This window comes from Aythya ferina (assembly GCF_964211825.1).
Source record: "Aythya ferina genome assembly, chromosome: 2".
Taxonomy (NCBI): Eukaryota; Metazoa; Chordata; class Aves; order Anseriformes; family Anatidae; genus Aythya; species Aythya ferina.
In genome coordinates, this window is record NC_140297.1 from 83,452,158 (window position 1) to 83,476,627 (window position 24,470).

General features: G+C 39.4%; 1 protein-coding gene across 3 annotated transcripts in view; it reads right to left on the bottom strand.

Annotated features, from left to right (window-relative positions):
- TRIO (trio Rho guanine nucleotide exchange factor) overlaps nucleotides 1-24,470 on the bottom strand; it is a 243,511-nt gene that overhangs the window by 134,933 nt on the left and 84,108 nt on the right. For all 3 annotated transcript variants that reach the window (XM_084511132.1, XM_084511133.1, XM_084511134.1), the window contains 4 exons: nucleotides 17,505-17,696; nucleotides 14,002-14,133; nucleotides 9,944-10,174; nucleotides 1,782-1,904 (listed from right to left, as the gene is read on the bottom strand). In XM_084511132.1, coding sequence (XP_084367258.1) covers nucleotides 1,782-1,904; nucleotides 9,944-10,174; nucleotides 14,002-14,133; nucleotides 17,505-17,696 — 678 coding nt within the window. The remainder of the gene's footprint in view (nucleotides 1-1,781; nucleotides 1,905-9,943; nucleotides 10,175-14,001; nucleotides 14,134-17,504; nucleotides 17,697-24,470) is intronic.

Below are 24,470 nucleotides of genomic sequence, written 5' to 3' on the forward strand. Positions count from 1 at the left end.
CTGGACCAACCAGAAATGTAGGTAGAGAATAAATTAACTGAAAGTTAGTAACAGGGACTTCAGATTGCTTGCTTTCTTATACTTGAACATAATCTTTCTTATAATACCAACAGCAAAGATGTCTTTTACAGCCTGCTTATATCCACAAGTAAGAGAAATAATTCAGAGGGTGTGCCTCTCTTGGCAGTCACTATAAATTGAAAAAGTTAGAGATGAAAAAAAAAAAAAAGATTTACTTATTAGATCATTTCATCCACCCTTCTGTCAGCAGAGGATGGTTCCCCGTAGTATATTTAAGCCCTCTGACCAGTCTAGTTTTCAGTGTCGCCAAAAATAGAAATTCCACCCATCCCCTAAAGAGATCATTTTAAACTCTAGTAGCATTCAGTTTTAGGAAGCTTTTGCTAAGTATTTGCTGTATAACTTCTTTCTAGCTTAAATAAAAATGCAAATTAACAAGATGCTTTTCTTTCCTTTTTTTTTTTTTTTCCATCAGTTTACATCCCACTAAATAGTTCTACACACTTCATCCCCTTTGGTTACTCAAACATTTTATTCTTCTTTGCTCAAATAACACAGTATTAAGTATGAGATCATTTGGGTTTTCTGAAGTGTCTTACACAAATAGATTCTTGCTTGTCTGACCCAGAAAAATAAGTATGTCTCTATGGAAAATATTACAGATTTTACTTAAAATGAAGTATTAGGCATGCATATGGAAAATCCAGCATGTGAATGTATAAAACTAACAAAGCTTATTATTTAGCAAAAGTTAATAGAAAATCAATATTAATGAAGCTTTGTGATACAATTCCAATTATAGCTGCCACTGGACTGCTCTAAGACCATATTTACAATTTGTTTTTAGTAATAAAACAGGCAAACTATAAACACAGGCAAATGAAACAGGCAAACTATAAACACACCTCCCATGCATCTAACATACCAGGTGTCACTGCTAAGCTACTGCATGTCACTTCAGAATTTTATAATTCACCTTCTGTTTTGAGTGAAGGACCCCACCTTAATGAGATTCTTCTTGATGAACATTGGATGTTTACTATCACTAACTGTTAATTTTGAATAGACACCGTGTGTTACTAATGGGGTGGATTCAAGCCTTCAGCTTCTTGTAGATGGGTTTTACTAACCTCACATCCCTTTTCTAGGCTGCTACTCAAATCAACCTCCTTGCTGTGCTCCCTGAATTTCTTGGAGCCTCTACTTCATTCAGCTTGATTTTTTTTTTTTTTTTTAAGTGCTACAGAAAAGTGTGTTTTGAAGTTATATCATCAGTTCCACTAAAAGCTAAAACTAGAGTCTTCCCACAGAAAAAACACTGGTATTAGTCATTCAAAACAAGAGGGCATATACAAACTCAACTGCATTCAAAGCAAATAACCTAAAGGGGTTTTCTGGCGCACCTGGTTTCTTAGAAGCCTGATTTTCATTTTATCCCTTTTATTTTTTAAGGAATGCTTTCAAACAACTAAGTGAAAATAAAGAAAATAAAAGAATAATAGCAGTTCTTTCAGGCTTCAAGGCTCCCACTCTCTGTAACACTGTGGATTTTTTATTTTTTTTCTTACTGAAGCTGGAGTGCAGAAGGTAAATGAATAAAAGCTTGTGATAGAAACAAAATAGGCCATTCTTGGAATGGATTTTTTTTGGTAGTAGTAGTAGAGCTCTCTGTCTAGCCCTTCAGTTCCAGAGCAAAAGGTTTTCATATATTTCAATGGCAAGCACACAGTACTGCAAGTCTCATTTTTTTTATTTTTTACCTGTGCGACCTCTTCAAAGTCTTCGTGGCGTTTCTGCAATGCCCTAGCTCGATGAAGGGATTTCCCCACTCCGGTATGTTTGCTAAGAAAGGCTTCTCCATGGTTTTCAATCCAATCCAACACCTGTGGTGCAAAAGAAAAACACAAAAACTAAATGAATGCACTGAATATCTTGTTGCAATACAAAGACAACCGTTGTGATAAAAAGACAACTATTCAAGAAACTAAGGAGCTTTAAAGGGACTGCATATAAGGAACTGTATTGATGGATTAAAATGCAGTACTGCCATCAGAAGCCATTAGTTATATCCTCTTATGAGCACTCATATGAACTTTCATGAAGGCCCAAACTAGATGAAAGTAGGTAAATTGTATGACTTAGGATGCATTTGAAGTCTACCAAGGACAGCGTAATTTCTGCACATTCATAAATTTGACAGCAAATCTGATCCAGTTGGCGAGACCCCTGGTGAGTTGTCTCTCTGTAGCCTGTGCCTTCAGCTGACATTCTTCTGCAATGTAACGCTAATGGAGTCTGCACATTCTCAAACAATGCTGGTGAATAACAGTAATGTCTTATATTAGAGGAGCAGTTGCTTCTCCTACTGCATATTGTGAAGACAAGAAGAAAAGTATTTTTTTTTTTAACTAACACAATATAATTGAGTTGAAATCCTCATGAGATGAATGACGTCTGCATTCAGAGCACATGAAGAATTCTGCCCCAGTTCCACAGAAGTATCTCCCCAAAACATCAGATAGACATAACTGTGTATTGTAAATTCCATAGCAGAAAATGGGAGGAATGAAAGACGTTTTAAGGACATTAAAGCTTCTACCACAATGACTGGTCTGACGGCTTTATAAATAGTAAGTTGTACATGCAATTAGTTCCTGCCAGTTAACACAAAGCATTACTGCACACATACCAAGTTTCTGATGAGCGAATGAACAAAAACATCTGGTCTCTCTCCAAATTAATACATCTTAGCCATATTTTAATTCCTTCATTAAACTAGCATGCATATGGTATTTTATTCTTTGGAAGATACTCTGAGGTTCAAGAATGCTGTTCAGAATTAAAAACAACTCCATATGAGTAATTTTTTTAAGTCAGCTAATTGCTTTTATACAGTATTTATGAAGAGGTGTGGAATGCTTCACTTAATATTCACCTCCAGCATTCTTTTACTTTATCATAGAATCTCTGAGTAGCTGAGGGTGGAAGGGACCTCTGGAGATCATCTGGTCCAAGCCCCTGCTCAAGTGGAATCACTTGCCCAGGACCAGGACCAGGAGACTTCTGAATGTCTCCACGGGCCTCCACAACCACTCTGGGCAACTTGTGTCAGTGCTCAGTGACTCACACCGTAGTGTTTCCTGACGTTCAGACAGCACCTCCTGTGCACCAGTTTGTGCCCTCTGGCTCTTGTTCTGTCACTGAGCACCACTGCACAGAGCCTGGCTCCATCCTCTTTGCACCCTCCTTTCAGGTATGAATGCACATTGATGAGATCCCCCCTGAGCCTCCACTTCTCCAGGCTGAACAGTCCCCGCTCTCTCTGCCTCTCCTCACATGAGAGATGTTCCAGTCCCTTCACCATTTCCATGGTCCTTCAGTGGTACTGTTCATGGTAGTCCAGTAGCACTTTGCCTAAAGCAGCCCTGGATACCATTAGTCTTCTTTGTGACAAGGGCACACTGCTAGTTCATGGTCAACTTGGTGTACATGTATATCAGGATGCTCAGCTCCTTTTCAACCAACCTGCTTTCCAGCTGGGTGGGTGTCTGAGGCTAATCCTCTCCAGATGCAGGACTTCACACTTTTTGAACTTCATGAGGTTCCTATCAACCCATTTCTCCAATCAGAGAAATTTAAAAACGTAATGTTTTGCTTCCTTCTGAAATAAACTTGCCAGAACCCCATACCATCTCTCCTCATCTACTGGTGTCCTTAACTCTGATTCAAAGAACTGGGTGCTTCCCCCACACACACTGTATTTGCCTCGTACTAAAAGCACTTGACATGTAGTACAACTGAAGAGAAAGATAATTTTCTTGCTTTCGTACAATCACAGAGTTAAGAACTATTCCTGCAACATCACTCATGGCTCTATTTGATACACATACAATCCCACACACTATTCCCGTACAAGACAGCCATGCTTTCTTTAGTACACAAAATGAAATCATGTCGTGTGATTTTCTCATTTATCTTGACTGTCAGAATCTTTTTTCATTTGCAAATCCTTGTCCACTCGACACCTTCAAGACAACAAACAATCCCATAGTACTATGTAGTACAGCCATCGCAAATCACCATCACTTCACTGAATATCTATGGCATGTACATGCTTGTTTTTCCACGTAAATATTGCCAAATGAATGCTTATTGTTTTTTCATTCAATGTACAATTTCACTTGATTCTTTCAAGTGTAAGAATTGATTGAAGAAGGTAGAAGGAGCAGCCAAACATGGCCTCAGTCATCTGTAAAGTTTATGTTACCAATGCTTTTGACTAGTTTCAGTACACCATTCTGCCCTTCTCATTCTAAAAAGAGCTGAAGAGAGACATGTTTGGATGAGAGAATTAGACTAGAGTCTAGGGACTACTGACACTTACAAGCTAACAAATGAAATCAGCAGCAAAATCTGCCCCAGAAACCTGGATGAAAAGCAAAAAGCAGTACAGTGAGAACTCATTTTGTGACAAATAATGCTCATTTAAATTCTCAAGAGAAGAAATTGCCACAGAAATCCAGTACACAGGCGATAACTTAAACCAGTAAGCTATAGAGGCACTGCTGCCCCTAAATGAAACCAGTATGAATACAAATCTTATTAGTGTTCAGCCTTCTTACCTTGATTCTTAACAAAACTGAGGTAGCACTGTGTTTGGAAATTTCACAGCATGTAAAAACAGACTCAGACGTAAGAGCATTCTCTTACCCATCACTGAAAACTCCTACGTACCACTTTGCCCAAAGGACAATACCATTAGTTGACACTGATATTAGGCATTTGCAACTTAAATGATGCATTTTCTCTCTCCTCCTGGAAGAGGTAAAGAATTATCCTATATATCATACAAACCCACTAAGAACTTGTCTACTAGTACTGGAAGCACATGGAATACACTCCAGTAACGCAGTAATACACAGGAATTTAAAACAATTTTCATTGAAAGGGTGAATAATCTTACTCTCAACTACTGCAAGCTGCTTTAGTAAATTGCAATTAAGCTGTAACTGCAGTCTCAGCAGAATCATCCTTACGCCCAATATAGGATCTAGAAAAGTGCTCATCCTTAAAGCACTGATACAGAATATTTAAAAGTAGTAATTATTATGGAAAGATGGCTTCATCTTGACAAAATCATCATTGATGGCTGCAATATACGTTGTGGATATGCTGTTTGCAGAAATAAATGATAGACAGCTGATCTTTTGCAGATTCAACATGCTCATTTTCACCAATTTTTCCCACATTATTATCCAGTCCTTCCCTCCCCACTCTCCCTTTAGCTCCTTTACACACTTACATTTTTCTGATCTCCACTGCTTTACTCGGTGCTATTTTCCAGACATAAAATTTAGAAGGGGAGGGAGGAAATCTTGGAATTTCTAATCTTCAAGTAGTTAAAATGTGCAAAAACTCTCTCCCCAAAACAATTATTTCACACTGGCACCGCCTCCAAACGCGACAGTAGAATCATGCAGTGAAATCAGTAGTATTTTGATGCCGAGAAACTAGAAAGCATTCTTGACCCGCCCTTCATTAGTCCAGACTGAAACAAATGACTGTTAAAACAAAAAACTCAGTCTGTGTGGATGGCAGATCAAGGAGGAAGAAACAGCACATTTATCCAGAACAGACAGAGACGACATCCAAGGTCAGTGGGGACGTAATAAATACATGATTTAAATAAACTTTTACATGTATGTTTTACTAATTTCTGACTTGCAAGCCACTAACGTTGTTTTTCAGGCCCTAAAGCTTTCCCTGTATGAGTGTAAACAGTATCTCTATACCAGAAACATTATCTTCATTTTGACCTTTTAAGACTTAGCACCATAAAACCACATACAACAATTCTATTAGAAGTCTGCTTTTTAAAAAAAAATATTATTTTTTTTTAAATCAGAATTGTCAGAGCTGCTTCCTTTTCTTTCCTGATGTGACGTTTATATTTTCCACTCAGTAAGCCTGTCAATTCTTAAGCATAAAATTATAATTTTGTTAGCATATTTTATATTAGAAGGATTATTTTCAACAATTGAATGCAACAGCTTTAATTTTTTTTTTTTAATTAGCATCCAATTTTTGGCAGTAATATAAATTAACTAGAAATGAGATATCCTGGCACGTTTCTGCTATTTAATGTGAAACTCAGAACTCTGTGCAGTTTAACACAGTCAGAGGTTTTCACATTCCACCTTTCAGATCTGATGTAATTTATGTGGTACCTATCATTTTTATTATTTCAAGTGCCTTGCATTACTGTTTGCTCCAAGAAATTAACAGATGATTCTTGGTGTATGTAGCTAGCTAGCACCATCATGTTTTTGTTGATTTGGAAAGCTCCACAAAAAACTCCGTCCCAATGCTGAGCAAAACGGGGGGGGGGGGGAAAGCAGCTAAGGAGGAGTACCACAAAATATGGTACACAGCCTATTTGTCTTCCAACTCAGCTCTGTCACTCACTTAACACTTTCATGAACCGATTTATTTCATTAACCTGGTAGAAAACTGAGCCAGGACAGGGGTAAGGAGGAAATCACTGACTCATCCTAAAGGACAGTTATAAATTCACTTACAGTGCAACTTGGTTACTTGCCACTGTGTTTTATTTAACTATAAACAGTGGAAAAGGGCTACACTTCGTTTACTTTGTCACGGAAAAAAATTACATTTAGCTTCCCTGACAATGATGAAAAAAGATTTTCACACCAGTTGTTAAATCATGCTAGACAATCTGAAATTAATTTATTAACATTTGAACAAAGATTAGCAAGCTTGAGAGAACATGCAAATGAAAACTAAGATATTTGAGAAAGTTTCTTTGGAGCTCTACATAATCATGCCAGAATTGTCTTGGATATGCATTTAAGCAACGCTTCAAAACCAAGTAATTTCATGCACTGAATAGAGTCAATGAGTGTTCAGTTGAAGAGCTAACATTGCTCAGACGAATTAGATGATCTAGTAAGATTTGTTTTGGTTTTCTCTTTCAAGAAAAAGGAATCTTTATTGTTCAAGATCACTTTTTTTTTCCCCCTGTGGATTTTCAAAGCTAAGGGAGCTACAAATTGCCAAAGCAAAACTATTCCAGGGAACCTTCATTATGTGCTTGCCATTTTCTTTAAGAGCTCTGCTACTGGCTACTGTCTGATGAATTTATCTGGTGTGGATGTTGATTTATTATTGTCTTACAGCATGAAATTAGAGAATGATGAGCTGTATTTCAAGAGGGAACATTAATCATAATTCACATTGTGATCAACTAAAAAGCAGCATCAAAAATAGGCCAGTATATAGTTAATTTGAAATAATGTAACAAAAAGCTATACCTCCACATGAAACATTTCACAATCCTTAAAGTGGATGGCTAATGACAATTACAAGGATAAACCAAAGGACAACACGGTCTTTGACAGGAACAGCTACTGGATATTAAGGGAAGGACTGAGGAGCATGGCAACCGTGTTCTACTTCGCTGAACCAGGGGCTGTATTTCTGTACATAAAATTTACTTCTAAATCTGAAGTGGTTGATAGAGATGCACATTAACACTAGAAGATGCAGTTTCAAATTGTCAAGAGGTCATCTTGATACCTTAACGCAAGATCTGCCTTGCATAGCATACAGAAAAAATGGGCATAACAAGGAAGAGAAATTTCGCTAGCCAGTAAGCACTGAATAATACACCTAGAGGGAGAGTAACCTTCTTGAATTTTTTGTAACAAGAACTTCTGGAATACCCATAATCTGCACGTGTAACTTGGATAATGCATTCCTGATACTCAAAGTCATACAAGTAGGTAAAGCTGTCTACTTCAGTGTTTTCAGTCCTGTGACTGATGCTAAACGCACCGGTTCTGAGAGCTGACTGGTCTTAGGCAGAGGAGGAACGTCCATCTCCTTGCTGAAGAAGCAGATCATGACTCTACCATGACCTCAGTCTGACAAAGGGTTATTTGCCAGCTTTAAAGAAACAAGCAGTCTCAGAGCTCAGTCTTTCACCCAGAGCCGTGAATTAGGATGTAGAGGAAAACAAGAATTTCATATAAACATTTTATGACTCCCAAGATAATAAAAGCAAAGAGTAGGCTCAGCACAGTAAGGCTCACTGTAGCATGTAATGAACACCCCAGGAAATAAACTGCCTGCAGCCTAACCTACAGGCCTGAAATCTGAATTATACACCCTGCAAACAACCGCAGGAGGCACTTTGCCTTGGTTGTCCAAGTAGGTCCTCCCTTGACTGAATTCAGGGTAGTTGAGCAAGTTTCAGGGCCCAATCCACTCTTGTTGAGACTAGACTACAGATGAGAGGATCTACTTTTTCCATATGAGAAACAAACTACTATTTTAATTTCTGTATCTGAAAATTTCTTCAGAATGAAGGCTGTTAAATGTAAGAGGTGATTTTGACAAGTCCACTTCCCTGACTATTCACATGCAAGTACCAACATCAGACCCTCCAGACTAACTACTGTTGATATAACAAACTTGATGAGGAGCTCCTAGGATTTATACAGTGGCATAAGAGTGTTTTCAGATTGGTTCTCAGTGATTTTCCTGACATTCATAACATTAACTCTGCTTTTTTTTTTTCATTTTTTTGGTCAGCTGACGTTTTTCACACATTTCCACATTCTTTGTCACAGCTCACTGTTGAGAATTTGGAAAAATGCTTGCCTTTTGAATATTTGCCTTTTTTAACATTAAAAAATAATGAATGTTTTAAATAATTTTACACTTCATGTTTAAGTATTCTTTAATCTTTTTTATTTATTGTACAGGAAAAGATAGGCACTATGTATAGAAATTCGAGCAAACAAGATTGCTTACACACACCCTACCCCTACCTGATTAAAATCTCTTTGTCGATGACTGCAAATGGAAACCAGGCTATTTTCCTCCCAACTGCTTACACCCAACATTTTCTCAGTCTAAGTACATGAAACAGGTAAGTACATGAAATTTGAATTAAAGTGCAACTAATTTGGAAGAAACAAGATTATTTTAACAGAACATATGACTGGTTATCTAAAATTCACATTCAGAAGTTCCTGTCTGTAAACACCTTCACACTAAAATGAAAGAACATGATTAGTAAGTATTGACCGTATCTTTACTTTTTATAGAACAGATATCAAGGAATACATTACTAGTAACTCTGTTAACTGCCATCGAAAATAAACATTTTCTGTTTACTAAAAATCCATTAACATTTTTTTTTTTTTTTTTTTACAGCTTTACCTTTTTAAGCTAAAACCAGGTCACAGAGATATTAATGTTTGTACTTCACTCCTAACTTTTATGGATGCCGTAATAATAGCAAAAACATGGCAGCTAATAGCCATCAATTCAAAAACAGTGACAATGTCAGAAAGTAATGTTATCTGTAATTATTCTGCCTATTTAACACAGTATGTTCAGGTTCTAAAAAAAAAAAAAAAAAAAAAAACAAAAAAAAACCACACCTGTAAAGTATCCCTGAGAATTTGAAACTAAAACCTTGTTACAGAATAACACAATTTATTGCATGTTACTACTACAACTCTTTTCTGTCATCAAGTCCAGAATTTTACCTAGAATGTGAATACCAGCTTCCAGCACGAACTTAAAACAGCCTCTGTCTAGAATAAAAATCTTTGTCATCCTACCTGAATTCAAGTAAAAAAGAGAAGGTAATTTAAAAACAGAAAGAAAATGAAGTGGAGCTAACTTATGAACATAATTTCTACCTGTAATAGCAAGTCTTCTCTCTTAACACACAGAACTCGGAATCAGTCAATCGATCCCATGGATATATTTGATTGTTGAATTAAAGAACATGGGGTCTAGCAATCAAACCCACCTGTCACTGCAACCAGCACCCAATCACAACCTGACAGAACAGAAATGCATTTAGAAAGCATGAAGTAAAACCTACCTGTTGAACATCCTGTTGAAAAACACATAGCTGAAGCCGCTGGTGCAAGCGGACCTTTCGATGCTGCCAAATGTTTTCCAGTTGGCGCTGGTGGTGCAGTACTTCATGGATGACATCCAGAACGTGATGAACTGCTTTTGAGTAGTTGGCAGAAGCAGTGAGAGAATCGGAACTTCCAGGAGTCAACGGCCTCTGAAGTTTGTCAAGCAGCGACTTTCCATCTTGGCTCACCTGACCACCAGGAAGCACAAAGAATTACTTGTCTGCCAAAATCTCGCTACTCTACTATTTCATTTCCCCTGCTCCCTATTTTAGATTTAAGAACTCGGGGAGCAGTACGAAATCTTTATTACTATTCCAGGCGTGATTATGTGCAGCTGTTCTACGAAAAAAAAGAAAACACACAACTGCGTTTTTATATCTTTACTCTATGAAAGCAAATTTAAAGAAGCAGCACTCTTCTAAGTAACAGCCTGCCTTTTGATAAGAGTGCCTTTCCTTTACTGTGACTTTTTTTTTTTTTTGAACAGTCAAATCTCACTATGAAGCTCTTTTAAGCTTCAGCACTCTCATCAAGTAAGCACCAAAAATTGTACAATTGTCCAGAACTGTCTTTCCAGGATCATCTCTCTCTTCTATGTTGCTGTGAAGGGGAACAGGGAAGTTACCTTCTATGAGTTAATATTAATCTGATGAATGCATTTAGACCAACAGATATGGACTTAGGACAGAGTTTCGTCTGACATGATTTACAACTTTCAGATTATTACTGGTACTGGCAAGCCAAAGGCAAACTGGTGTTAAGACAAACTTAACCTGATCAAATTACTTAAAACCTCTCCATGTAGCACAATATGTTCTTTTCCAAAACGTGTCTAACTACTGAAGCTGTAAGAATGCTAGTAATTTAGTTACTGTCTTCTCTGATTCAAACCATGGCAAAAACATTTAGTGTGCATGCATTAAAATGCAATAATCCTTCCTTATCTGGCCACTGTTGATGTTTAACACTTGCAAGGCTGTTGAAAGCACTTTTCATTGCTGTTAGCTACTCCGTCACTTTTAGCATGAAGCTCAGAGAACTGTTACAGTTTGGTATCACTCAGCTACCTGTAAAAAACTTTCCTAATTGCTCATCTAATAGGAAGGGAAATTCGTCCAAAACCACAAGAGTGGGATGTGAACAACAGTCAGAATCTGTCAAATCAACACCATGTCACAAACAGAAAATTGGCCAAGGCTTTTTCCCAATGGCTATTTTCATCAATTTTCACTAAATTTAGGCACAATTAAAGACTGCTGTTTAGTAGTCAAACAGACTGAAAGGAAGTTCTTTTCTAATAAATAGTTTACAAGAGAGTTTATTTCTCATTTAAGCTTTTTCATTTCAGTAGTAGCTATGAATGCACAGAATGAAGCTCACTTGAAACAGTAGCTCTCATAAAGTCCAGTCAGGTAGAAAAAAAAAAAAAAGTGTAGTCCACAGTAGCTGCTATTATAATAATGATTTTTATTCCCTTTCTATACCCAAACCATCATCTAGAACAAGCCGTTCAAATATTTGAAGGCAACAGACTTCAATTACCTATCAAGAGTCCATGAAATTTAGAAAAAAATATGTGAAAGCCCCTTGATCTGATCAGTTTATTAGCTTCACAAGCAAATGACCATGCCTGTTTCCCCAGTGAGACTTTCTTCCTTCCCAGGGCATAACTACCCTGAGATTTCAGCTAGATATATGTAACAACATTTAAGGCACAGCTATTGGATTTTCAAGCACACTAGTCATCTAGGCTCATAAACTCAGATAAATTACTTTTCTAGTAGTATACAGCAATTATCCTCAGTAAAATAAGACTCAGAGCTAGTCTTAAAACCATTTACTCTGTCTTCTACTTTGCAACCAAATTGTATTGTTAAGACATCACAATCTAAAAATGACTGTTATAATTTCCACACTGCTCCTTTCTCCCAACTGTTCATTCATCACAAAATGAAAGGAGATCTGTGCTGTAACAGAAATGAAGTCATACATGTAACAATAATAAGCAGTAGTTCTAAAATATCTTTACACAGAAAGGTAACTCCATCGATCTCCAAAAAAAAATGCACATTTAAATAAGAGGAAATGAAACCACCTGTCCAGAGGAACATGACTTGTACATACGTATATGACTACTGTTCCTGCACAAATTCTGATTTCTAAAGAATAAGCTATTCCTTTACCAGATGGGGAAAAGCAATAACCTAAAATCAGAAGAAAGGTGCCTATGTCAAAAGCTACAGCTCTGAAACTCTAGATAAATTTACAAAATGTTTGTGAGCAATCCTATTATCTACCCATCTCATTTATTTTTATTATGCATCACCAGGAAGTAAACAGTATTTACCACAGTAATCCACAGTAATTATTTACACTTAACAGCAGACTCCAATTCATTCACATTCCTGTTTAAAAACACACCAAATAAGAACAAAAACCAACCAAACAAAAATCCCAATGCTTTAACTTCAATGCTTTATAATTATTCCAGACAGCCCAAACCTTTTTATTCCTTGCTGCATTCTCATGGAGCATGCACTGCAGATTGCCTCTTGTCACACTCACCTACTACAAACATGCCACGTCGCTCTCTCTCGCATTTAAAAAGGGGATCCTCTCAATGAACAAAGGTTACAATAAAAAAATAAAAAACTTTCCTATAACGTAAGTTCTCAAGAATGAGTTAAAACATGTGGCAAGATCATAACTTTTATCAACAAAGATGGTAACAGGAACAGGGATATCAGCATGTGTTTTACACGAGACAACAGCTTGTGAACTCTGGACTTGTGACTAATGGCAATAAAGTTTACGCAGGCCCTAAGATGGTAGGCATGCAAAAAATCCAGTATACTAACAATACGGACTGATCATCAGCACTAACCTTACATTCCTTTACCGCTAAATGAAACGTGACCACACGTAAGATTCAACTGCCCATAACAGAGTTGATTCATCACAAAGTAGTTTTGTCTTTTTTGTCAAGCATAAATCGCAAACGTTACTTCATTCCTACACCACTTCCTTTTAAAATGTGCAATCTGTGGCCTAAGCTGTCCTGTGTCCATGTCCTGTGTCGATAATTTTATACCATGATTTAATCAAATGCGTATTTCCACGTAAGTTGCAACAGAAACCGCTTTATTTGATTCAATCAGTTGCATATAACACCAGAAATAGTTTTATTCTGTGATGCTGATAACTCGGAGGGGGAGGTAACCAAAGCTCAAAGTAATACAAAAAATACCTGTGAGCTAATAGCGAAGTCTATACCCATTTGATTTCTCTAAGTTAACTGAAGAACATAAGAGAACTGAGTTTGAAGAAAAATGATGTATACATCAGTCATTGTTTTTAGGACACCTTCAGAATAAGCATTTAAGTTGTATTTACAAGTAATACAAATACTAAAAAGCATTCTCAAAAATACCCTAGTATGTTCAGAATCCAAGATCAGAGCAGCAGCATAGGATATGCTAATCTTATGAAGGCTGATTACACAGGCATGCTGGCTCACTGAAGTGCCAAGGTTGGCAAAACTAAGTATATAACTTCTGGTTTGTCAAATGATGTCCTGAGATGGTTAAGCCCTTTTTGTCAGACAGTTTCACAGACTGATTTTCAAAACACACTTAAAGCAATCCATACCAACGGGATACTTTTCCAGCTTGTTTCCCTTCAAACATTTTAATGACAGTATCATACTGCTATTAGAAGGTAGGAATACACAACTGTAAACTAAACGTACTTAATACACTACATGGATTGTTTGTACCATGTTTGGTTTCATCTTGCCTTTAAATTTCTTTGAGAAGATTAGGAGGATGACTTAAAATTTAACTTTAACTTTGAATAATAGCAGCAAAATACAGTGAATCAAACTAGGGGGAGAAAGCCTGGCGTTTGAGTTTCCAACTAACACATCATGCAACAGCCAATGCCAGTTTATGACCCAACCTTAATATTACACCATATTATCAAGTCAGCAACCTGAGGAAACAAAGAAGATGCTTGCCTCAGAGTAAGCCAAGGTAATATGCTCATATATCCCCTGATGATGATGGATAGCATCTTCTAAATCTTGCAGTTCTGAGGGAAGTTCCACCTCTCCACAGGCTTTACACCATGAATCCACATTGCTCATATACTGCAACAGAGAAGAGACATCCTACTTAATTTGGGGTTCTATCAATAAGTAAATATACTTTAGAAACACACAAAAGGACAAATATCTGTGTGACAATCACTGAGAAGACACCTGTTAAGTGAAAACTCTTCAATGCATTTATTTCTGAACTAATATAAGATTATATTAGAATAGAAACAAATTTTCAAGCCTGACGGTACTGCTGCTTCTAGGTATACATACGGAACTCTTTCAGCCCTTCACAGACAGGCAGGCTTAATTACATGCTGGCAGCCTTCAGCACCAATTAAACTGTTGGCACCGCTGATACTTCAAGTTTACTCTTGCTCCTCTTCTCAACTTTGCAGCTAAGAAAAAACTTCATTTCACTCTGCACCTACCATTTCAGATGCATGAAAGGTAACAAAGATCTTGTCTACAAAAATAGGTAAAAACATGCTACAGACCCTCTTACCTGTCAATTCCCTGTGCAGATACTCATGGTACATTAATTAAGCCATTCCCTCACTTTTTAAAAACCTTTAGAGAAAACAAAGTTATTTTGCACTTGTGCACACTTACATACACAGACTTAATGGTGAAAGCCAATTAATGGTTCACTGAAACACTTCCTAGTTGTCTTTTGTTGGAAAGAGTGTCAAGGAGGCAAAGCATGTTAGAGCACAGTAAATTCACACCTTAGTCCCCACAGCACTAAGTTCTCCATCCAGAGCAGCACTAAATCCATTTGGCAAGCTACTACAGTAGCAAGCACGTAAGGGATTTACAACTTAAGCGGGGGTCTCTTAGGACTAACACTGTACTTTGAGCACACAGCTATGTCAGCATAGCCGCTCAAGTCAAACCTTGCAGGGGAAATTGAGGATACTGCGACAGAATCTCTTCTGCGGATAACTCAAGTTATCTCTGAAGCTTAAGCTGCCCTGACAGAACAGAAACTGTCATCACAGCTGTATGCACTTCAAAAGTTCTGTCAACTTATTTTTGACAGCTAGGGGGCATGGATTTTATACCCTTGTTACACTAGGAAAGGAAAGAGGAAAAAAGAATCTGTTTGTTTCTAGGATTTTTCATAGCTGTTACACTTAGCTTAGCCAAACACGTGTGACAGCTTGTAAACTAAATTTGTCTTCTCTTTGTGTGAAGTTCTCTAGTCTCAAAAGCTTTAAGAAGCCAAGGCATTTCTCTCATTACATATATCTTAATTCCTGGGTCACATGTCGTCTTTTGAGGAAAAGTAATCCGCAGACCACCTCTGGTATTCCACTAGTGTTTGACTACAGGAAGAAAGGGTGGTGAAGTGTTTATTTCTTAGATACTTGCTTAATTCTCATTTAATCAAGGGACAGTTTTAACAAATCTCTAACATTAAGCACTGAACATTAAAAGAAGCTCCACGTAGGACCATGGAGCTGCATCTTTTGTACCAGTCAGCATGAACTCACAGTTGGGTGCAGTCTTCTCTGTGTCTGAGGCAATGACACTTACATGTAGCTTGTAAGGGAACACATGCATTCAAGAAGGGTGCATTATTTCTTTCGCTACTTATTTATTAATAATTTCTATGCAGGTCAAGCATCACCAGTCTCTAAAGGGGTCATTCCTCTCACTCCAAACTCACTCTCCACTGTCAACAGCTAATGCATCAAGGCCAGGTATCTTACAAAGCAACTATGACAATCCATCAGAGTTAATCAAGTGAAAACTGCAAAAGGTACAATTAAGGAGAGGAAGTAAATGAATCCCTGAACATACTGCAGTATTTTCTCTCATTCTTCTCTTTCCCCTTCTTTAGATTTATGTAGTACTGAAGAAGGGAACACCAACTACTACCACAGTTGTCCACAAAATTCTTTGCACACAAAAAATGTACTCTCCTGACTTCTGATTAAACTCAATTTTTTTACAAAACAGGACGACACTTCAGTCTGAGGATATATCTGTTCATGTTTTACCATCCTTCTCACACATGTAAGACCAACAATGCTTAAAAATTAACCTAAATAACCTCAGCAATTAGAAGAGCATCAATGCTGATCAACTATCATGATGTGTCTAACACATCCTTCAAGCTGGTTTGTGACTTTTACAGCAGAAAACAATTTCTTCCTCTTCTTTCTGTGCAGCTTCTCTTTAAAACCTGCTAAAAATATTTATTATAGTGGCGTTAGTTTATATACTTTACCTTAAGCTCTCTAAGGTTAAACCAATGTCATCACTAACAATGAGAGGCACTGTGTATTTGCATCTTAGTATGTTCACATTTCTAATCTCTGGGCATTTATGAAGTTGAATTTCTGTATAGTAGAAAATGGAAAAAAAACACTTCTTAAAATAATAAGGTGTGCTGCTTCTCTCGATTTCTGCAGTCGTCATCAACTCCCAACTGGTCCATTCAATTATTCTAAATTAAAGTTATATCAGACACGAGACCTTTTCTTAGATCCAATCTAGCATTGCAAATGGAAAGAAAAGTATCTATGGCAGCTGTACAGCATACCAGAGCTTCAGTCAGCCATAAGCATTCGAGAACCTCTGCCCTCCAAATTCACCAGAGACATACACAGTAGACAGTCTATAATATCAATGGGTGACTCAACAGCACACGCATAGCAACTCCTTCAGAACTGAATTCCCTTGAGGGGAAAAACATGCTTTCACCATCAAGAAGATTAACTTGAGGATATTTATTCCTATTCCCCTATATATACCTCCTCTCTTGCAGTTACACATGGTTAATGACTTAATTAAAATAATTGGTATGGGCCTACAGCTAAATTTTTTGTTTAATTTAGGAGGAATCTCTTACGGGATACTAAGTAAACATCTCCCACCATAATTTCAGATTCAGAAGACTTAATTAACTTCTCAACTTTCAGGCCAGTTCAGCTTGGTTTTCTACAAGCAATTATTAGGAGCTAAATACTAACAACTCTAGAACTGATTTGTGAACACTTCTCTCTCATTGGGGTGGAGTGGTGAAGTAAATAGAACAAGCAATGATTTCTGGAGATAGAAAAGGCATTATACTGATGCTGATTATATTAAATGTTTTTCTTCCCTTCCTTCAACTCAAAAGCTTCATATAGTTAAGCTTTTATGTCTACTTAATTTTGACTCATGTATCTAGTTTGTCTAAGATTTATCTCACGTTGTTGGCGAGGCATTTTGGGGAGAATATAAGGGTAGCAGGCCGTCCTACAGAGAACAAGTTTCCACTGGAACATCAGCTGAAACTGTCAGAAATGAATGCTCTGGCTTTCTAACCAACCTTTTTAAACACTCTACTTACTTGTGATTTGGACAGAAGTACAACAGAATTCACCATTCCAGCACGAAAACTTTTGTTGGCTCCTTCCACATGCACTAACCTGTTCAGCTTTCTGATGGAAGATGGAGGACATATCCAGTAGTGTGCTACGTTCATCCAAGGCTGCAGCAAACGCTTTCCATTCTTGCTCCAGCTGACTAGCGATCTGTTTTATTTGCTGTGAAGCGTAATGACCAGACTCAACCAGGCGATTTGCCACTGACATGATGCGGTTTATGTTTACGTACACATTCTGTGGAGAAGATGAAGGGAAAAATTAGTTTGCAGACCACTTAAATATGTAAGTATACTTCTATAAAATTATCCTTTAATACAGCAATGCTTAGTAGACTGGTTTTACTTGACGAATTTGCACATGCCTGATTTTGGAATCTAGGTGTATACTGTAGCAGCTGATTGATATCACTGGTAAGAGAGAAGGACAACTTGAAAAGACTAGGGAGTCTCAAGGATTAGCTTAAAGTTATGTTATGTGAAGACCCATTATTACTACAAAGAAGAAAAGCTGACCGTAGATGTTCAAGTCAACAAGACACTTAGACACATGCAATACAGGAAATTCAAAGTATCATCAGCATGCATTTGATCTCTCAATGGTACGTACATGGGGAACAACATTCTAAAAACACATCAATTCTGGAAGTACTTCGACTTCTAGAGTAACAAAACACAGAACTCTGAGTTCTAAAGAGTTCAACATTTTAAGATATGATGTTCCTACCACTGTACTGCCTCAGATCTTAACACTGAGAACTAGACAAATAAGGTCACTGACCAGTAAGATTCCCTAGCTTACAAGTACTGTTAAACAATGGCTCTTAGTCACTGTAATTTTCTTTCCTTCCAACTCACGTATGCATTTTGACCTGAAGTGTCTAAAAGCCGTTCTTGATTCTGTATGAACAAACAGTGTTTTTCAAAGGAAGCAAACGAGTGTTTCCGATTTCTTCAAAGTCAGAAACAAAAATAGCTTCACTACCAAACAGTTTCTAGGTAGGTCCTTCAGAGCCACACGTACACAGTGCTGGGTTGACACTTCTTTTAACAGGGCTGACTCTTATATACCTGGAATAAAGTTCTTAGAATCACAGCATTGCTGAAGCTGGCCATCTCCTCTGGAGATCATCTAGTCCAAACACCTGCTCAAAGCAGGGTCAATCAGAGCAGGTTGCTCAGAGCCATGTCCAGTGGGCTTTTGAAAATCTCCACAGGTGGAGACAACACAATCTCTCTGGGCAACCTGCTCTAGTGTTTAATCATTCTCGCAGGAAAAAAAAAAAGTTTTTGACTTATGTTTAAAGGGAATTCATTGTATTTCAGCTTGTACTCATTACCTCTTGTTCTATTATTTGCTACCGTGCGGAAAAGTCTGGTTCTGTGTTCTTTACTCCCTCCCATCAGGTATTTAAAAAACCTTCTGAGTGTTCTCTTATCCCTGGAAACCAATCCCAGCTCTCTCAGCTTTTCCTTGTCCAATAAATGCGTCAATCCCATAATCATCTCTGTGGCCCTTTGCTGGACTTGCTTCATCACGGGTTGGTCAGCATGCTGCCAAATATACTTCTGCTCCACGTAGTCAGGTAGCAGCCTCGAAAGGGTCCCATGGTTGTAGAAGCCAAACCCTGCTGCCAACACCAGCTGTGTAACCAACTGTTGACCTGCAGCTGTTGACCTGCTCCTTCTCAAGTCCTACTTTCTCACCACCAGGACAGAGGAGAGCAACATCTGGGCCCCCAAGCCCTTGACCGCTGACCCTAGAGCCACATTTGATACTTTCCAGGTCGCCCTGGCAGTATCACTGGTGCTCACGTGGAAGAGCAGCAGGGGGCCATAGTCTGAGGGCTGCACAAGCTTTGGCAGTCTTTCGGCAACATCCCAAGTCCAAGTCCACAACAGGAAGCACACTTCCATAGACAGTCAGGCTTGCAGATGGGGTCCTCTGTCCCCTGCAGAAGGGAACTCCCTTTGCTCTCACTCACCACTTCCTTCGGTGCTCCTGTGTGGCTCAACCTCAGCCAGCACAGATGTTTCATTTGACACAGCTCCTGGCTCCTCGTCAGCTATGAGGTCAGGGAACCGATTCTACAGCTGCAAGTCTTGAGGCGGAGCAGGAACCTTCCTCCCTGTGCCAGAAGCCATCACCATCCAACCTGAAACATCACGGCAACTCCCTTTTCCCAAAAAGACAGGCACAGACTCCGCCTGAGCCTCCCTTCAGTGCAATTAGCAGCTTGGGCTCTTCAAGCTGCAGAGTCATGGAAAAGATCTGGTCAATCTCTTATCATCTCTGATGCTCTGCAAGTCTGCTGACCTCCTCCTGCAGCTCCTTCACTTGGCAGCACAGCTCCTTAATAACTGCACACCTCCTGTGGGCAAGGAAACCACCTCTGGCTGCCCCAGCCCTGGCAAGAGGCCACAGGCACTCCCTGCAGCCTCAGAGCTGCATCTTCCTTTTGGAGCTCCCCCAGGATGGAGGCCCCTGTGGCACATCACCGCTGCTGAGGACATGGGTGCTGTGCTGAGCACAGTTGCTGGTCCTTTCCGTGAACTGCAGTGCGAATTGCAGCTGGCTGCCTCCATTAGCAACTCACTCTTGCCTATATTCTAAAAATTTACACGAGCTCAAACTGCCAAACATGGTCAGAAACAATAGTTGGGCAGGAAAAAATAATCATTCTCTTTATGTTCTTTAAGGCAATGTTTTCCCTCCTGTCTGTGCAGTGCTTTCTGAAATTCCAGTAGGCAAGAAAAGGCACGGAGCAGTGAGCTACTTGTCAGCAGCAGCACCGCAGCCTGCCCTGGTCAAGGGTTGGGTAACACAGCATCATGAGCCAAGGGAGACAGAACAATGCAGGCAAGAACCAACTGCGACAGCTCTCAGTAAAGGCCACAAATCAACAATGACAGAGGAACAAAACCCCAAATTTCTTGAAATCTGTGTTGTTAAATTACTGTGGATAGATTTGCTGGGCAGCTTGTGCTGAAATCTGCCTATTCTCCTACCAGTACAAGAGGTCAGGGGAGCACTGGACTGGGGACACCCAACGCCACGTAGACGCTGTGCCCGAGGTGGAAGCACTACTTGCTGGCACTGAGCTGCTGCCCGGGGCCTGACAAAGGAGTGAGTGTCGCAGTTCCCCCAGGCTTTGCTCTGCTGACTTGTCTGAGAGGTAGCTGGCACAGGTCTCTGATAGTTGTATGTGTATATATGTACATATGCAAGGGTGGACATAAAGTTTCCTGACAGCTTGCACCTCAGTTGGTCCGCTTAAATTGAACGCAGGAGTGTTATGTTGTCTTTCTTCCCTGCACAATGCTACCTTTTCATTGTTATCTCTCACGCCTCTGCTTTCCTCTTAAGCACACCTGAACAACCATAGGAGAACAGAACTGTTGTTTCCAACAAATTGTGGATGACTTGAGAGCACTTGCACCTACATGTATTAAAGTGTAATAGCATAAATGCTAGACTGCTAAATGAATCCAGAAAACAAGTACATGGGACAATGGCATGAAAAAACATGTGTCAAAAGAGAAGAGCATAAAGGCTGTATTAGACTGCTACTTTAAATACCTATGTATCATAATAAAAGAATTTTGGTAATTCTGGAACGTTGGTTGACAGGAGCACACTGATGAAGGACAGGGCACAAAAATAGGCCGCTAAGTACATCAAAACCAAGCTGTGGTTAAAATGCATCCAGCTTCCCGTGGCAATCTGGCTTCACAAATGTGGAATACCCCCTGCAGTAGTACGAATATGAATTAATATACTGACAGTTGAACACTTTCCAAACTATGCATACCACGTTCCTTTCCTCAAAAAAATCCTGTAGCAATCTCAACAACTTTTTCTGCTATCATATCTCGTACTAACTGACATACCTACATCTACTAAACATTTAAATTCCAGTATTTTAGAATGCAGTGACCAGGAGATCAAGACTTAGTTAATGAGGAAAAAGAACTCCAGAGAGCAATTGGAACAATTGGAACGTCCAACTAATCCTTGAAGGTTTACAAATATTATTCCATTTTCTAAAGGGACAGGCAGGTTTATTGTCATTATTATATAACAAACATATATTTTGTGCACAGTTTCAGCAGCACCATTCCAAGCTATCTTCCACTCATTCCTTTGGTTCCAGGAACTGACTTGTTGTTACTCATTGCATGGATTCACATCCTCATTTCAGCTAAAGAAACAACAGCTATCAGGTAGTAACTGTTACAGACTTTCTTTTAGCCATCTCATTTATATTATGTGAATCTACACAACACAACTGCAGCTTCTAAATACTCACCAGCCATCTAAAAAGCAAAATGCTAAAGCAGTACTTCAATTCCTTCATTGTATTACACACGAACAATGTAGGAAAACTAAAAAGGGAACATCTCAAGTTACAGCATTACAGTGTGCACAGTAAGTACATTAATGTATGTAGTACAATTATTTTCTCTCACAATACCCTCTAGCCAAGAGCTGAAAAGACACCTTATAATATCTGGAAAGCTCCTCAGCAGAGAGTTATTCGCTACAAGGCAACATGATTAGTAGCCTAACACAAGCTGTAGTGCACTGTCATTCTTTGCTGCATGCCTGAAAAGCGAGTACATGGAAAAATATAGGTGACAGCCTGCCAGCTTGACTGAACTTCGGTTGTACTGCATACAAAACATAGCTGGCAGATGCCCGGAAGGCTTTATTTTATTTCCTGATTTTCCTAGACCCATTTATAAAATGTTTGTTTAGTGCTAAGATTCCTAACAGGAGTTTTCTGACACAAAGAATATTAAGCATCCAGTGTTAAAAAGAACCACCCCAGTGACATGGGCCATAAGCATCATAACTGGCACCTCTGTAATGTACTGCAGTGAGTTATAAACTAATCATCTGCAATGAAAATATCTTAGCACTGTTCTAGCAATGGAATTTCCAATTCATCTGCCACTTCACCACAGAAGTGGCGACTAAGGCAAGGTATAGCATTAATGTATGAAGTAGCACCTGCTTTAATGATTTAAATGTTTTGTAAGCCTCCTCTTTTGTTATCTCTCTTGAAGCAACAGTAAAGGGAGCTGCAGAACAAGCACAAGTCACTGTGTCTCTTGCCTTGAACAAAAATAAAACCAGCAACACACAGACTACAACGGAGGAAATAGTTAACCCGTTCTTCAGCTATGTGGGTCCTCAAAATATTCTCAGATAACCATTTAAATGTTGCTATCAGTATTGTAACAAGTTAAATATAATTTCATTCCGCTCTAACTTTTTTCAAATTTTTCATCTCGCTTTCCTGTATTTTTCATGGTAGACCCAGGGAAACTAAGACTATAGTCCACCACCATCACCATTGTTTCTCCTTTGCTTTTCACTTATTTTCCCTTTCTCACAGTAAACACCCATGCCTTCATCCTGTCCTTACAGCTGCGTCATTCTTCATCGGGATGCTCCCCATCACATCAGTAAGTACAGTGATCTAAACCAGACCTGGCTCTCTAGGAGGACTGACTGAAACAAGGCAATTTTTCAGAAATCTTAAGTTCAGCACCTCCAATAATTTTTAAAAGTGAAACAAGGTTGCTCCTTTGCAGTAGCGCTTTAAGCAACAGTATTTCTTCAGTTCATGATCCACTGACATGAACATACCTGAAGGTGAACATACCCTTTCTGTTAAGGATTTTAGATTGGTTGGAGAGCTGAGAGACTTCTTGTTAAACCTCTAAGTATTTTTACTGAAAGCCCTGCCTGAGCAAGCTATTAGTTGAAAAAAGAAAAAAAATAAAAGAAAAATTAAACTAGGGTTTAAATTTGTTTTAAAACAAATTTTAAAATTGGGTTTATGTGGCAAGGTTTTGGTAGTGAGGGGTTGCAGGGGTGACCTCTGTGAGCAGAGCCCAGCAGCTGCTCCATGTCAGATCAGAGCCAGCTCCAGCTGGCTACAGAGGGACCTGCTGCTCAACAGAGCTGAGCCAGTGAGCAATGTTGGGTGGGCCTCTGGAGAGCAGACTTAAGAAAGGGGAAAAAACTGCTGTGCCACAAAGGCTGGGAGAGTGAGAAGTGAGAAGCAGCCCTGCAGCCCCCCCAGGTGAGTGCAGCAGGAGGGCAGGAGGTGCTGCAGGCAGGCAGCAGCAGTTCCCCTGCGGGCTGTGCAGGGAGAGGCCCCCGGTGGAGCAGGCTGTCCCCCTGCAGCCCATGGGTCCCCCATGGAGCAGATCTCCACGCTGCAGCCCCCCCGTGGGTGGAGGAGCCCCCGGTGGAGCAGCTGGATGTGGCCTGGAGGAGGCTGCGGCCCATGGAGAGCCCCCGCAGGAGCAGGCCCCGGGCCGGAGCTGCAGCCTGTGGAGAGGAGCCCCCGCAGGAGGAGAGAGTGACTGTGAAGGAGCGGCAGAGAAAATGTTAGGGACTGACCGCAGCCCCCATTCATTGTTCCCTTGCACAATTCAGGGGGAGGACATAGAAGAGGGTGGATGGGGGGGAAGGTGGTTTTAGTTTCTCACTGCTCTAGCCTGCTAGTAATAGGTAAGACATTATATTGATCTGCCTGTCAGTCTGTTTGGCCGTGATGCTAATTGTTGAGCGATCTCCCTGTCCTTATCTCAACCCTTGAGCCCTTTCCATCGTATTTTCTCCCCCTTTCCCTTTGAGGAGAGGGAGGGAGAGAGCGGCTGTAGTGGAGCTCAGCTGCCCAGCGGGGTAAAACCACCACATAACAAAAATTGCACAATTCACAACCTACGGTTTTGGTCTTTTGTGCTGAAGAGGACTCAGGGGAGTTTAGAATTCACATGGTGATTAAGTCTATCTTAAATGACAACTTTGTGTGGTTACAAAATGTATTTTAAATAAAAGGAATCAAGAGTGAAAAATATCAGTAGTACAAAGCAGTAGAAAGAGTCACACGAACTGTCAGCTAAGTTGATTTTACCCCACCTGACCTTCTTAATGTTTTCATTTTTACCAGTCCCTGTGGCTGGACTCGAGCAAGCCAAGGCAAGTTTGTCA